Source organism: Drosophila mojavensis, unplaced genomic scaffold (genome assembly GCF_018153725.1).
Source record: "Drosophila mojavensis isolate 15081-1352.22 unplaced genomic scaffold, ASM1815372v1 contig_80, whole genome shotgun sequence".
NCBI lineage: Eukaryota > Metazoa > Arthropoda > Insecta > Diptera > Drosophilidae > Drosophila > Drosophila mojavensis.
This window is the reverse complement of record NW_025318906.1, coordinates 16314441-16331354: the sequence shown is the minus strand read 5'-3', so window position 1 is coordinate 16331354 and position 16914 is coordinate 16314441. Positions and strand designations below refer to the sequence as shown.

Genomic DNA, 16914 nt, shown 5'->3' with positions numbered 1-16914 from the left:
TGAATGAGTAGACATAGATAGATATATGTAGATAGGTAGAGGTAGAGGCGGAGGTAGAGGCAGAGTTGTGAGCATTATCAGAACGCATTAGATTAGGATTAGTATCGTATGGAATTTGTATGCAACGGAGTTAGCTCGTTAAAGGTAACCATAACCCAACGTAGATAAAAACACTTGGAATGAATACCGTTAACAGTCAGATTGACGCCGTAGCTGGTCGTGCCCGCCGCATTGCTGGCAATGCAGGTGTAGGTGCCCGTATGGGCCGGACTAGCACTTGGTATGGACAACATGCTCGTCTTGCTGCTGATGCGATTCGTGCGCATTTGGGGCTGCAGCAGATCGTATTCGCTCGCCCCGCTGTCGCTGCCACTGCGCTCGAAGCTCCAGTGGACGCGTATGGGACGATCGCCCTTCTGAATCTGGCAGAAGAGGTCAATGGAGTCGCCCGTATTGATGACGTCCTCGTACGCGAACGGCACTATCTGCGGCAGCACTGGGTGCGTGGGGTGTGCAAAGTGTGTGTAAAGTGTTAAACGGGAGTTACAAAACCAAAACTAACTTAAATCAAAGATAATACTCTAATCTCTCTCCCGACATTGTGGGCTAACCATTGACAAACAGCTCCGTGGTATAGCTACTGTTGCCGGCACTGTTGCTGGCCACGCAGCTGTAGTTGCCCGAGTGCACCGCCTTCACACTCTCCACGGTCAGCAGGCTAATGCGTTCGCCTATCTTGCTGGCCATGACGCCCAGATGGGGGAAGAGCGGCAAATCGTTGTGGGTCCAGCGTATTCTCAAGGGCAGATCACCTTTGGACACGTGGCAAGTCAGCTGGATGCTGTCGCCCTCGTTGGCGTCGTTGTCAAAGCTAAATGGATGGATGCTGGGCAGCACTGCAGCACCAGCGACAGCGACAGGTCAGGATTGGGTATGGACATGGCAAACCAAACAGAAGAATAACAAAAAGAAATCGAAAGCAAAAACATAAAGTTATCTCTGGAGTCACCATTGACTTTTAGCTCAGCACTGTAGCTGCTCTCGCCAGCTGGATTGCGAGCCCGACACGTGTAGATGCCCCGATGCTCAGCGGATATATAGTCAATGTTGAGAGTACTCGATTTGCTGGACATGCGACCGATGACCACATCCCAGTCGCCGCTGATCAGGGTCTGATTGTTCAGCGCCCAGCTGATGTTGATGGGCAGATCGCCCTTGATAACGGTGCATTGAATGCCCATCGTTTCGCCGGAATTGGAGGCCTCGTCGCCAAAGTCAAAGGGTCGAATTTGTGGGGGAACTGTGGGATGGGGATTATCGTGGGGTATTTTCAAAATCAAAATAAACTACAAATGTTTGCTACTCGTATACGTAATTCGATCATAATGTAGTGCAGCTCAAACCGTTGACAACGAGCTCTGCCGTTTGCTCAGCGCTGCCCGCTGAATTGCTGGCAATGCATTTGAACAGCCCGCGATGATGGTCATTAATGGAATCGATACTCAGTGAGCTAAGTTTCGGTGACATTTTGATAATGCGTATGCCCACATTCTCGTTCGTTATGGGCTGTCCGTTGAGGGTCCAGTGTAGCTGCAGCGGCGTATCGCCCTTGAACACCATGCACTGGACGGCCGTGCTATCGCCATAGTTCGAAGGCTCGTCACCAAAAACAAAGGGCATAACTTGTGGAGGTACTGAACGTATAGAAAAATAAGACTAGCAACTAGAGTGGGTGTATTTATTGAAATGGACAAGGGAACACCTATTCAGCTTCAATTCAGCGCATATTTTTGTGATAATTATGACAGCAGAAATTTATTTATGACTGAGCAGCACAATTCAGCGCAATATTCAAAATAATACTGGCAAAAGCTATTGGATTGGACAGTATATATTTAATTCAGCTCATTGTTTTTAAATTTTAGTTCAAGTAATATTGCAAAAAGTGAAAATTATTAATTCAGCTTCTATTCAGCACACTTTTTTAATAATTCCACAAACAAATATTGAAAACAAGAATTGCCTGGACAATTTAGCTTCAATTCAGCGCAATCTTTTAAAATATTTCTGACAGTACAGCTTGATATCTACTTGAACTGTGCTGTTACCTACAAATTCAGCAGTTTTCTATGCTTTTACGATAAACGATTAAGCAGTGCTCCAACATGAATCTTTGATTTCAGCAATTAATATTTAGTGCTACTTAAGAATAGAGTACGTTTTACCAACTAAGCGTTGCTAAGCAAACACACCATTAACTTGCAATTCAGCAACATATTCGCTGCTGCCAGCCGCATTGCTGGCTATACATTTGTAAATGCCGCGATGAACTGCATTCAGTGAATCGATATTCAGCATACTCGTTCGATCATTCCAACGCCCCAAACTAAAACCGCTCTGGCCATCCACGATGGGCACCGCGTTAAGAAACCAGCGTATTTCCAGGGGCCCATCCCCCTTGGGCACCACACAATTGGCGCTGGCAACGTCGCCCACATCGGCCGCTGATTCACCAAAGCTAAAGGGTCGCACTTGGGGTGGCACTTGAAGGGTTTATGTGGTTTTAGATTACAAATTAAGAAAATTAAAAAACAAAAAGCAACTCAATTGAAATGCATATGAATTATATGAATTATGATCCTCTCATAAATCCCACAAACCATTCACATGTAATTCAGCGCTATATTCAGCACTGCCCGCTTTGTTCGTGGCTATGCATTTGTATATTCCTCGATGTCTGGCCTCTAACGCGTCAATACTTAATGAGCTGGTGCGTGGATTCAAGCGCGATAAAGAGAAACCATGCTCGCCCGTTATGATGGGCGCCGAGTTCAAGGTCCAACGTATTTCCATGGGCAAATCGCCCTTGGGCACCATGCAAAAGATGCCAGCGATTTCGCCCGTGTTGGCGGGCTCAGCGCCAAAGTCAAAGGGCTGAATTTGCGGAGGCACTTTCAGGATGTAGAGGAAATGGAATCGGGGACAGCAAATTATAGTAAATGTCAAAGAAAATAAGAATAAAACTAGGAATTAACTACATATACTAAGCACGCGACGAACCATTCACTTCTAGTATGGCCACATATTCAGCAAAACCCGCTGAATTGTTGGCTATGCACTTGTAGCTTCCGCGATGAGCTGCCTCCAAGGAGTCAATGTTCAGTGAGCTCGTGCGCTTATTGAGTCGCACGATAGTGAATCCCAATTCACCGTTGACAATCAGCGCAGAGTTAATAGTCCAATATATGTCTAGGGGTAAATCCCCTTTGGGCACCACGCAGTTAACACTGGCTACCTCGCCGCGATTCAGCGGCTCTTCTCCGAAGGAAAATGGACTTATTTGTGGCGCAACTGCATGGGAATGGATAAAAGACTATCTTTACTTGAGCTCTAGCTAGCTGACTAAACCTGGACAACACACACGCCTCAGCTCACCGAATAAACCAGATAGATTTTAGGTAGATAAGCATATAGATAATGAGAGACAGAGAGAGAGAGAGAGAGAGAGAGAGCAATAGTAGCAGCAGGAAGCTGTTCAGCAACGAACCATTAACTTGCAATTCAGCGCTATATTTGGCACGGCCCGCCTGGTTCTGGGCAATGCAGCTGTAGACCCCACGGTGCTTGGCCTCGAGCATATCCACGCTGAGGTAACTCGTTCGGCTATTCAGCTGAATGACCGTAAAGCCATTCACTGCTGTCTCAATGGTCTCATTGTTCAGAGTCCAAAATATTTCCAAGGGTAAATCGCCCTTGAGCACTATGCAATTGATGCTCAGGACGTCGCCCATGTTGAATACCTCGCTGCCAAAGCTAAAGGGCACCACGTGGGGCGGCACTGTGTGAATAATGTGTGTAAATGATAAATGAATAAATCAAAGTAATAAACTGAATTCATAGTTCGTAGGCCTAAAAACCAGTGAGAGGCGATACCATTGACTTTCAGCTCGGAGGTGGTATAACTCGATCCGGCCTTATTTTCGGCAATGCACTTGAAGGTGCCCCGATGGTACTGCTCGACGGCGGCTATGTTCAGGACACTGGTCTTGGGCGACAGCTTCAGTATGGTAATGCCCTCCTCGCCGTTGATAATGGGTCGCCCGTTGAGCGTCCACTTGATGGTGATGGGCACATCGCCCTTTTGCACCATGCACTGGACGCCGGCGTTTTCGCCCGTGTTGACAGGATCGTCGCCGAACGAGAAGGGGGCGATGGAGGGTGGCACTGGCGGTGAGCAGAACGGAACGGGGATATGGGATATCAACATAAACTAAACAAAAACCAAAGCTGAAGCTACTCTAAATGGCGAGCTGTATATAGTTAACCGTTGACAGCCAGCATGGCCGATTGCCTCGTCTCTCCGGCATTGTTGGTGGCCACGCAGGAGTAGTTGCCCGCGTGGCGAGCGCGCACGGACTCAATGCTAAGGACACTGATGCGCTGGCTGGTGCGGGTGACCACAACGCCATCGTTGGTGAAGACCCGTCCGCCGTTCTTGGTCCAGGCTATATCCAAGGGCAGATCGCCCTTGTTGACCGTGCAATAGGCCGAGACCATGTCTAGCTCGTTGATGCTCTCCTCCCCGAAGTCGAAGGGCATTACTTGGGGCAGTACTGAAAGGTTCGGGTGGGATTGATGTTCAAGTAAAAGCAAACAAAAGCCAAACAAAGCAGAACTAAAGCAACATGGATTAACCATTGACGGCCAGCAGCGCCGATTGACGCGTTGCTCCCGCATTATTCGTGGCCACGCAGGAGTAGTTGCCCGCGTGACGGGCGCGCACCGACTCGATGCTAAGGACACTGAGGCGCTGGCTGTTCCGATTGACCAGCAGCCCGTCGTTCGTATAGAGCCGTCCGCCGTTCTTCGTCCAGTAGATGTCCACGGGCAGGTCGCCCTTGTTGACGGTGCACGACACCGACACCATGTCCAGCTCATTGATGCTCTCCTCGCCAAAGTCAAAGGGCACTATCTGAGGCAAAACTGGGTGGGGGGTGTTTTTTTTTTTTGTTTCGGCGAAAATAAAAGCAAACGCAAAGCAATGCAAAGTGAAATTTGAAATTTGAAATTCGTAAAGTGAATAAGCCAAAAAGGAAATAAAATCTCTTAACCATTCACAGCCAGCATGGCCCAATGTTTGCTCTCCCCCGCATTGTTGGTGGCCACGCAGGAGTAGTTGCCGGCGTGGCGAGCACGCACGGACTCGATGCTCAGGACGCTCATGCGTGTGCTGGTCTTGGTGACCACAATGCCATCGTTGGTATAGACCCGGCCGCCGTTCTTAGTCCAGGCCACGTCGATGGGCAGATCGCCCTTGTTCACCGTGCAGGAGGCGGACACCATGTCCAGCTCATTGACGCTCTCCTCACCGAAATCAAAGGGCACTATCTGAGGCAGTACTTAGATGGTTGCGGAAAGTGTAACAAATTAAAAACAATTGCTCTACAATCAAAGTACAACTACTAAGCGAACCAAGACAGACAATAACTGATCGAGAAAGAGAGAGAGTGAGTGAGTGAGTGAGTGAGAGAGAGAGGAGCATCACCGTTGACACGCAGCTCGGCCGTGTGGTAGACAATGCCAGCGGCATTTCGAGCCACACAGGTGTAGTTCGCCCTGTGCCGCGCATGCACCGACTCAATGCTCAGCATGCTGATGCGCTGCGTCGTCTTGGTAATCAAGATGCCGTCGTTGGACATGAGACGTGCCGCGCCCAGCTTCGGTTCCGGCGCCGTTGTCCAATACACCTCGAGTGGGGTGTCGCCCTTGTTGACCGTGCAAGTGGCCGACACCATATCGCTCATATTAATGGCCTCCTCGCCAAAATCAAAGGGCACTATCTGTGGCGGCACTAAGGTGGAACAAATCGTATTTTTTCGGTAGTGAAAGGAGCGACCAGCGTTGCGGAAGTTCATATATCCTGGCTGAAAACTCAACCCGCCCGAAATGGTAAATGGGCGCTCAGCCCTCTCGGAGGAGAGCTGGCGCAGTAATCGAAGCCATCAACTTACCCATAACTTGCACTTCCAGTGAACCGCGTGCCGAGTAACCCTCCTGATTCTTAGCCACGCACGTGTAAGTTGCCTGATCCGAATTCCGTTCCACATTCTCAATGATAAGTGTGCCGTTGGGGAAGACCTTCTGCTTGCGATTGATGGGCAGTGGACGATTATCTGGGGAAGGAATTTATGTAAGTTAGAAGTGAGCATAGAAGAATCATAGAAAAAATATTCAATATATTGTATATTTGATATTTGCGTAGCTGCACTCAAATTGAATTCATTCGAATTGAATCGAGTTAAGTGAGTGAGCTACACATAGACAAATGAGTGGGTTTAAATGTGTTTAATGTTAAAGTCAAATGAGTGAGAGTGAGAGCATGCGTAAGTCGGTAGAGCCGAAAGTGCACCGCATTTTTCATTTACTCGCATTCCCACTCATTCAGTTCGTCTTACGAGAGAGCTCTCTGTGCCTCTCTGTCCCCCGGCTTAGCACTCCACATCGTTCACTTGATTTTCTAATCTGTGCAAACCTCTAATCTCCCTCAATTACTCACCTCGCTCCCAGACAATGGAATCGATGGGATAACCAGCAACAGGGCAAGTGACCATTAGAGTTTCGCCAGCGACAATTGCCTTCTTCTCCATTTGGCGAATGTAGGGCAGGCCGTAGACATTGAGTTTGGCCGAATGCTCTGCCACGCCCACTTTCGATTTAGCTATGCACTTGTAGAGGCCACCGTCGTTGGCATGCACGGAGGTGATATTCAAATAGGAGACGACATCGCCGTTCACAGTCACATATTGGCCCACTTGGTATCTGTCGTTGTTGGCGATCTTCTTGCCATCCAGTTCCCAGGAGATTTCGGGCGTGGGATTGCCGCCAGCCACACACTTGAGGAAAACACTTGGTCCGGGCTCCATGGTCTCCTCCTGGAAGGCCTGGCGAATGACGGGTGGATCGAAACGGCCACCAAGCTTCAGCTCAGCGCTGGCCTCGGCGGATTCCTGATCGTTGCGCACAAAACATTGATACATGCCCTTGTCCTCTTTCTTAACAGATTCGATCCTCAGCACGGAGTCACTGTGTCCAATGGCCTTGCCGTCCTTCATCCAGCTAACAGTCTTGATTGGATTGCCGGTGTACTGGCAGGTGAACACAGCGGGGCGTCCGAAGTCAATGGTCTGAGTGGGTGGATCGATTTTGGCTGACAGTGGTGCAGTGACAGTGAGCACCGTCTCGACGCTCTCGCCGCCCACGGAATTGTTGACGACGCACAGATATTTGCCCGAGTCCTCGACAACGGCATCCTTGATGATGAGTGTGCCCGAAACCTGTTTGACGCGATCGTTCAACACAACGGCCTGCTTACGTGTGGTGCCCTCAATGAATTTATACCATCTGGAATGAGAGATACAGGTGAGTAAAAACAAGTCAAGCGATTCAAGTTGGCAGAGGAGAGCGGACACAGAACGAGCAAATGGCATAGGGGAAAGGTCCCGCAATTAACAGTCACAGCAGTCACAGATCCAGGATCCAGGAGGAGTCTCAATACTTACTTGGTCCGTAGCCTCATGAGTAACTGATCTCTGATTATACCTACCTTAACTGCGAGCTGTGCTCAAATCATTTGCTTGTTCTGTGAACCGCTTTGGGGGAGTGGAAAAAAGCTCCTAAGCACAAACGCCCTAACAGAAATGTAGCTACCTATAAACAGGCACTGGGTAACCCTGCCCCGGACAATGGCCTACAAAAGTTTCACTCAAGGGAACCTCATTGATTTCAATGCTCTTGATGGCGATGCGAGGCTTGACATGACCAATGGGCTCTGTAAATTTCAACATGATCGAACTTGAAGGGAATGCCAACAATGTATACGAACTGCCTGAACTCTAGGGATTCTTGAAAGTTTTTTTGTAGTACCTAAAAGCAGGCATAGGATATGCTTGTCCCTGGCACAGTATGGAGAAGCTAAGTCCGATCTTGCGCGTTAGCTCCTGCAAGCGATCGCCCGATATGGTGGGAGCTACGCTGCCAATCGGCTCTGAAATATAATGCATCTAAATTTCTGATTGAAGGAAACCCTGAAAACTGCCTGAACAAAGCGGGAACTCTCAGCACGTTACCTAAATGCTGGTGTTGGATACGATTGACCCAGGCACAGCATAGCCAGGTCATTGGCAGCTGAGATTGTCAACTCTTGTAAGCGACCACCGGAAATTTTAGGCGCCACACTGCCCACAGGTTCTGCAAAACATATTGAACTTGCCATGTGGAATACATTCTATAGATATTCTTATTATATTCTTCTATTTATTCCAATAGTAGAAAACTGCCCGACTAACCGTATAATTGGCACGGGAAACGCCTGAGCCTGACAGAGTAGAGCAAAACTAGTGGAAATCTCCTTGACAAACGTAAAGCTTTTCGACTCGCCCGAGAAGCTAGGTACTCGAGCACCAATTGGTTCTATAGAAAATATACAGTTTATCAAAATGAAATATGAGTGAGCTGAAAACTGACTGAAGGGGTTCGGGTCTACCTTATCAAGGGCACTGGATATGCTTGAGCCTGACACAGCAATGCAAAACTCTGGCCAAAATGCCGCACAAATGTATAACTTTTCATATCGGAAGCGAAGGTAGGACCTTTTGCGCTGACAGGTTCTAGGAAAATAAAATAGGGTCAGCATAAAAAACTGTCTGAATTTGTACCTAAAAAAGGGCACTGGATAGGCCTGAGCCTGGCAGAGCAACACAATATCGCCTGAGCTGGGCCCGAGCAAACTAGAGATTTTCGAAGAGCTTGCAAAAGTGGGAGCCTTCGCACCGACAGGCTCTGAAAGTGCATTGTATAATATATACAGGTCAAATATAGGGAATTGAAAACTGCCTGAAGGAAAGGTTTATGGGGACACTACCTCATTGTGGGCACTGGATAAGCTTGAGCCTGACAAAGCAATGCAAAACTCTGACCCACATCTCGGGTGTATGAAAACGAATTGGAATCTGTTGAAAACGTTGGTGCTCTGGCTCCAATGGGTTCTGTGAATGCAATTTAAATAATTTAGCTAACTACGAAAACTGCCTGAAAGCAAGCTAGACCACAAAGTAGAGTCTACCTTTGTTGGGGTACTGGATATGCCTGCGCCTGACACAGCAATGCAAAACTCTGGCCCACAGCTCGCGCATATGAAAATGAGTTATAGTCCGTCGAAAATGTGGGTGCTCTGGAGCCAATGGGCTCTACAAAGAAACTCATAAATTTATTACAAATCTATCAAGACACTACAGAAAACTGCCTGAATAAAAAGTAAGCCGCTTAAACTTGCCTAATAATGGGCACAGGAAAAGCTTGTGCCTGGCATAATAGAGCGAAACTAGCATTAATGGAACGCTCAAAAATGCTGCCCTTGGAGTCGCTCGAAAATGTTGGTGCCTTAGCGCCGACAGGCTCTAAAAGCAAAGTAAAATACATATTTAGACTATTTGCCTAGGGCTAACAGAACCAGTTGACAAGCGTTAATCGAAGCTCTAAATCCTAGCCTACCTAAATATTGGCACTGGATATGCCTGAGCCTCACACGTCAGGGCCAAGCTGCTCTGCTGCGGCGCGTTTATGGTAAAGGTTGAGGCCACGCTGGGAAAACTGGGCGCCTTGAAGCCAACAGGTTCTTAAAAATAAATACACATTGAATGTATTTAATATTAGACTAACAACTGGCTGAATGTTGCCTAGGTAAACAGGTGCTTTTTATAGGGTACTAGACTTGGCATTACCTAAAAACAGGCACTGGAAACGCCTGCGCCTGGCAGAGCATTGCGAAACTAGCGCCCAATGGAACCACTTGTTGGAATGTTTGCACGCCCGCGGGCACAGCGGGAGCTTTGGAGCCAATGGGCTCTAAGAAAATTAAAGCGTTTAAACATTAAATAATTGACCACTATTTGCAAATATCTATCGAAAACTGCCTGAATAAATAGGGGAAATTTTAACTAGCCTGAAGATGGGAAATTTGAACTTGGCGCCCTTTAACGCGTATTAGAAACTCGAGTAAAACACACTCGTAAATAATAAACTATTGCCACTTTAAGATTAACTTTGACCTTTTACTCGTTTGTTGTGAACGTGACCTGTTGACACAGACTGCGAAAGTCAGGGCAACCCCCAAATACGTTGAACTTCGCCGGCACCAAGTTATAGAAGAAAGGGAAAGTGAGAGGCAGCAGTAAAAGACAAAGCCGGCAATAACTGACGCACTCAATGCATATTTTATTGGGGTCAATGCTAAGCTTAAGGTTACCAAAAACTTAACAGCAACAACAACCATGGGGCATGCGCACTCTGTGCTCGCGGCGGCAACAGGTGGCGGGGAAAGAGTCGAGCTGAAAACAACAAGCGAAAGTTGACCCAAAAACGTGCGTTCATTCAAGAAACCGGTGTGCGAGCGAGATGCATGCCATCCACACGATACACACAAACAACGGCGTGCGCATGTAGGGGAAGTTTGTTATGGGAAATTTCGTGTGGAGCACGAGCATGCGCAGTGCGCGCAGAGAGCACGAGAGAGCGAACAGCTGTGTTGTGCGTTTGTTTACAAACACTAGCTACGCACACATGCAAACAAAGCAGAGCGAGTGAGCGAGTGAGTGAGTGAGTGGCAAGGGCTGCATTTGAATTGCCTTGCTTGCGGTGCTCCTCTATGAATCTCCCGTTGCCGCCGATTTACGGTTTGTTTATTTAGCTTACTTTTTATGAGTGTGTTTGCGCCTATTTCGCTAGTGCTTCAGCTTGTCTGTGTGTTGTTTGTGTGTGCGTGTGTCAGACTGTGCTTGTGTTTGTCAGTCTGTCTGTGTTTTTATTGGTGTCTGTTCATGTTGGCGCGCACATTTTATGAATGAACCAGTGATTGGCCCCTCGCTTGGGGTTAAAGTTCACACGTCTCATACATTATGAAAGGCACGCATTATGCCACGAATGGCTGCCGACTAACCTGCTGATGGGCACCGGAAATGCCTGCGCCGGACACAGCAGAACTATATCTATGCCGCGCTGTCGCTCAATTCCTGACCATTTCGTATCAATGGAGAGCGTGGGACCCTTTGCCGAAACGGGTTCTATTAAGGTATATGTATTTGAGGAATTTTATTATCTTTTATTGCGACTGACTGGAATGTTGGACTGGGGTAGATTATAGACAAATAAACAGTTACCGAAAACTTGGCGCCGGATAGCCCTGAGCTGGACAAAGCAGCGAGATATCTGTGCCCGCATGCAGCTCGAAGGGTTTACTCATTATGGAGGGAATGCGCGGCGCCGTGCTTGAAACGGGCTCTGAAAGTCATATCAAATCGATCATATCATCATTATAGATATCTACAGATCTCCAATTAATCTATAACTTAGCCAAATTAACTCTATGTTTTGCTAATTCTCAGTCTAACCTGAATGCTGGCACTGGATAAGCTTGAGCTGGGCAAAATAATGCCAAATTCGTGGACAACATGCGCTCGATCCACGAGCGTTTGATATCATTGGAGAGCAGAGTGGGCGCCTTGCCGCCAACGGGCTCTACACATAATCAAAACAAAAATCTTGTGAGACACTCTGTAAAAATTGCCACTGAATGTTGAGTTTCGGCTTACCGAAAACCGGGTGCTGGATAGCCCTGAGCTGGACAAAGCAGAGAAATCGTTTGAGCCTGACGCAGTTCGATGGGTTTCTGAACCAGTTCTGGTGTTCTAGGGGCGGTGCTTGAAATGGGCTCTGTAAAGTGTTTGTTAATGCAGTGAGAAATTGTAAATAATGCTAGCCTGATGTTGGTTTAGAATACTTTATATATGCATGTACACTAACACACCTAAAGCTAGGCGCTGGATAGCCCTGAGCAGGACAAAGAATAGCAGTGGATGAATGGAATTCAACCGTATTCGGTTTATACGTCAATGCATTTATCTTGGGCGGACTACTGCCAATAGGCTCTGAAAATGCCAGCGAAAGTTTAGTGAATTATAATAAATAATTTGAAAAACTGCCAAACTGTTGGGTGGGAATGGGGAGTCCATTGGTTAGCTTACCGAAAACTAGGCGCGGGATAGCCCTGAGCTGGGCACAATATGGAAATGCTGGTTCGAGCAGCCACAATCAAAGGGCGCGACTGCAGTGGCGGCACTTTGGGCGCCGTGCTCGAAACAGGCTCTGAAATAATTGATTCAAGGCTTAAGCAAAGAGCTAGGATAAACTTACTAAAACACCTGAATGTTGAGTACTCTTTAAACTTGATGATAGATTTACCTAAATATTGGCACGGGATAGCCCTGAGCAGGGCATAGCAAGGACAAGGTGCTGGCGCCAGCATGCGTTTTCATATCGAATTTGGCCAGGGAGACTACTTTGGGCACAGTGCTGCTAATGGGCTCTAAGAGAAATATTCATTTACATATGATCATCTACATAGAATAAAATCCCAACTGCCTGACTGTAAAGGATAGGATAAGTGCAGCGATAACCTTACCGAAAGGCAGGCACAGGATAACCCTGAGCTGGACAGACTATGGCTACGTTTGCCTGTACTGCAACATATTCAAGATTGTTTTTCTGTATAAGAGCAACGCGTGGAGCTGCGCCGCTGATGGGCTCTGCAAATGAAGGTAAATAATTTACCATATCTCTAAATGGAATCTTGATTGAAAACTGACTGAATGCCTTTAAAAATTGCCTATAAAACTTGGGGCTTTACCTAAAAAATGGCACTGGATAGGCCTGAGCGGGACAGAGCAAAGTAAAGCTGTTGCCCAGTAAGACATCCACATTGCGGGTCTTGTCGCCAGAGGTAAGACGTGGACCCACTGTGCCCACAGGCTCTAAAGATATTTAATTAAAATTAAACTACTTCTCCAATAGTCTATAAAAACTGCCTGAAGTTAGTTATAGATTCCCTTTTACCTAAAAAATGGCATTGGATAGGCTTGACCAGGGCAAAAGAGCGTAAAACTAGCGCCCACACGGGCTTCGGCATTCTTAAGACGATTCTCAACACTGATTTTAGGCGCAACGCTGCCAACGGGCTCTAAGAAAACACATAAATATTAACTCAATTAATGTTCAACTCTAAGAGCTAATAAACTGCCTGAATGTGGTTTAGAAGGAACTGGAGTTTACCTAAAGCCTGGCACTGGATACGATTGGGCGGGGCAAAAGAGCGTAAAAGTCGAACCGAGCTGAGCGGCTGCATCTTTCAGGCGTTCACCAACACTTATTTTGGGCCCAACAGAGCCAACGGGTTCTAGGGAAAACATATTTTTAATTGAATTGCCTTATAATTGAAATGCCTTGAGAAGAGCTCTGAGCTAACACTTGAAAACTGCCTTGAATAGGAATACAAAGACCTGGGCCGCTTACCTATAGGCTGGCACTGGATAGGACTGGGCTGGACAAAAGATGCTCAGATCTCCATGGACGGGCACCTCGGCATCCTTGCGCCGCTCCCCGATGCTAATTTTGGGCGGCACGCTGCCAACGGGCTCTTAAATTGAACAACTCATTAGAAAGTCAAGGAAGCACAACAATAACAATAACAACAAGAGACTAAGTGGCATACTTTGAAAACTGCTTAGAATTTGGGACTCATCGAAAGTGGAAATGGAAGTGAAGCAACTAAGCCGAAGCTCAAGCCATCATAACAATTGCGTGACAACATTGTTTTGACCAGGCTGCTGTTATGAGTGAATGGGTTTAATCATGCGACAGCGAGAGGTGAGCGAGGGGGCGGAGGAGGAGGAAGCTTATGGCTAATTACAATTTGCAGCCAATGATGCTTGACGGCTTTACTCAGCTATAATTGGAAAAGTTTTACCTATACAAGGGCACCGGATAGGCCTGAGCAGGACAGAAAATGGCAACGGTCCGGCCCGCTCGAATGCTGTCGCGTGTCAGGCCATCCTGTTTGTTGACACGTGGCGCCACGCTGCCCACCGGCTCTGCAGAGAGTGAGTTCACAATTGAATAGGGGACTAGGCTCAGATATCAACTGGGAAAACTGCCAGGGACAAAGGATACTCGACTCGATTTACCTATAGGTGGGCACAGGATACGACTGGGCCGGACATTGTATGGCAATCGCTTGAGTTGTGCTTATGCGATCATGATTGAACTCATCCTTGCGATTCACACGAGGCGCAACACTGCCAATTGGCTCTGTAAATGGCGATTGAGTTCAGTTAGATCCTAACTTTAGCTAGCAAACGGCCTGAATGTCGCAGAGAACTAGACGCCCATGGCTTACCTAAACGCTGGCATTGGATAGGACTGAGCGGGACATAACAGCGCCATAGATCGATTCGATTTCGCCAAGAAGATACCCAATTTATCTTTGATTTCTACTTTGGGCGCCACGCTGCCCACAGGCTCTGAAAAGTCGAATTCAATAAGCTAGCAATATATACCTAGACTGCCCAAGTATTGAATTAGGGTATTACCTATAAGCGGGCATGGGATACGACTGAGCCGGACAAAGCAGAGCTAAGGAGTTCTCGGCTTTGGCCAAAAATATGCCAGCTTTATCCTTAATTTCTACTTTGGGCGCCACAGAGCCAACGGGTTCTGTAAATTTTAGAAAACATGTGAGAAACAACAAAACTCTGATTCTACAAACTGCTGTGGGTCAAAAGGTACTCGACTTTGTATTACCTAAAGGCTGGCATTGGATAGCCCTGAGCTGGGCAGACCAAACTTAAGGAATTTGTCGATTTGATGATGGATATTTTGACTTTATCATTTATGTCAACTTTGGGCGCCACAGAGCCAACGGGTTCTGCAAAGGCAATCCATATAAAGAACTGGATATTCGATAGGGGAAACTGCCTGAATGTTTCTAGGGGCTCACCTAAACGCGGGCATTGGATAGCTCTGAGCTGGACAGAGTATGCTCAAGGATGCATTCAAAGACTTTGAGGAAAACGTCAGCTTGTCATTCATGTCCACCTTGGGCGGCACAGAGCCAATGGGTTCTGTGGAGGATTACGATAAGCTCATATATATATACTACAATAGAAACTGCCTGTGGCCTCACCTAAATGCTGGCATAGGATAACCTTGCGCTGGACAAATTAAGCTCAATGGCTGAGCGAGTCTTATAACAGACATTGCGACTTTATCTTTCAAATCAACTTTGGGCGCCACAGTGCCAATGGGTTCTACAACAAGAAAATCAGTATGTAAAACGAATATACAATAAACATGTTCAACTGCCTAAATAGGGTTGTTTTGATATACCTAAATGCTGGCATAGGATAACCCTGAGCTTTGCAAAATAGATTTAGAGAGGTATTTGATCTTTTTATGGCAAAGTCCATTTTGTCATGCATATCAACTTTGGGTGCCACGCTGCCAACAGGCTCTGTAAAGATTTTCTCATGTGAGCACCTTAAATTTCTCTTTGAACACTGCCTCAGGATGGATCATACCTGTAAGCGGGCATGGGATACGACTGAGCTGGGCAGAGCAGGCTTAAGGCCTGTCCCTGAGGCTTATCAAGCCACGTTATGCGATCTTTGACATCGACTTTGGGCGCGACACTTCCCACAGGCTCTGCGAATTGAGAGATTAACTTAACCCACCATTTCAAAACCTACATTGAAAACTGCCTGAGAGGGAGTGGCTTACCGAGCTGCGGGCGTGGGATACGATTGAGCAGGACAAAGCAAACTAAGGGATATGCCCTTTGGCTTATCTACCCATTTTATGCGATCATTGGGATCGACCTTGGGCGCCACACTGCCCACGGGCTCTGCAAGGATCGAGAATCTTAATAAAGTGCCAAATGGAGAGCAGAGCCTTGCCTGAATGCTGAGCGGGTCTTACCTAAACATAGGAACCGGATACGATTGTGCTGGACAAACTATGGCTAGACTATGATTGAGCGCGGCGCGAGCATAGTTGATCTCGTCTTTAATATCAACTTTGGGGGCAACACTGCCCACCGGTTCTATGGGTAGAGAATGCAAATGATGTAGACCTGAATGTTAGGCTAGCTATTTACCTAAATGCTGGCATGGGGTACGACTGAGCTGGGCAAATGAGCGCCTTGGATAGGCCTAGTTGGGTGCGCGCAAAGGTGAATTCATCGCGTGTATCAACTTTGGGCGCCACAGAGCCAACGGGTTCTACAATGGTAACATTTTCAATTATTTCGACTTGCTTATTTCATAATAAAAAGAAAATATCAAATATCCAAGTGAATGTTGACAAAGGGTTGCTCGAACTAACCTAACAATGGGCACGGGATATGCCTGGCCAGGACATTGCATGTCGTAATCCTCATGCAACTTGACTTGCAGAACCTGAAACTTGTCATGCAGACTGCTAATTTTTGGTGGCACAGATCCCACGGGCTCTACGAAACGACATATTAGGCTAAAACTAACCGAACGATGGGCACGGGATATGCCTGGCCAGGACATTGCATAGCATAATCCTCGCTCAGTTTCGCTTGAACGAACTGAAACTTGTCGTGCAGATTGGTAATTTTTGGTGGCACTGAGCCAATTGCTTCTAATTAAAAAATATAAATATTTGTCATGGAATTATTGAAGTTTTAGAATCTATAAAGCCTGAAATGTGGGCTGGGACAATGCGACTTGCATGAGCAAGCGTTACTAACCGAACGACCGGCACAGGATACGCCTGGCCAGGACACTGCATGGAGAAATCGTAGCCCAGCTTCACTTGCATCAATTGAAATTTGTCATGGATATTTAGAATTTTGGGTGGAACAGCGCCAATGGGTTCTGAAATATTACGAGTATTAAGAGCTCTAATAAACATAAAAGAAATATTTATAGTAGAAACTAGAAAACCTCAAATGTTGGTAGGGACTCTATAATCAGAGCAAACAAATATAACTAACCTAACAAT

At 46.8% G+C, this 16914-nt stretch overlaps 1 protein-coding gene across 50 annotated transcripts in view; it reads right to left on the bottom strand.

The window, feature by feature from the left end:
* LOC6580205 (Down syndrome cell adhesion molecule-like protein Dscam2) overlaps nucleotides 1–16914 on the bottom strand; it is a 74497-nt gene that overhangs the window by 22888 nt on the left and 34695 nt on the right. For 21 of the 50 annotated variants that reach the window (XM_044011082.1, XM_044011055.1, XM_044011058.1 and 18 more), the window contains exons 7-9: nucleotides 6557–7401; nucleotides 6012–6173; nucleotides 188–496 (exon numbers count right to left, since the gene is read on the bottom strand). In XM_044011082.1, coding sequence (XP_043867017.1) covers nucleotides 188–496; nucleotides 6012–6173; nucleotides 6557–7401 — 1316 coding nt within the window. Of the gene's footprint in view, nucleotides 1–187; nucleotides 497–1009; nucleotides 1301–1403; nucleotides 1695–2252; nucleotides 2544–2660; nucleotides 2952–3060; nucleotides 3352–3547; nucleotides 3839–3933; nucleotides 4225–4325; nucleotides 4614–4695; nucleotides 4984–5111; nucleotides 5400–5545; nucleotides 5852–6011; nucleotides 6174–6556; nucleotides 7402–12514; nucleotides 12639–13401; nucleotides 13526–13855; nucleotides 13980–14477; nucleotides 14602–15464; nucleotides 15589–16039; nucleotides 16164–16660; nucleotides 16788–16914 lie in introns of all 50 variants that reach the window. The other 29 variants (XM_044011074.1, XM_044011076.1, XM_044011068.1 and 26 more) reach the window with 20 other exon arrangements.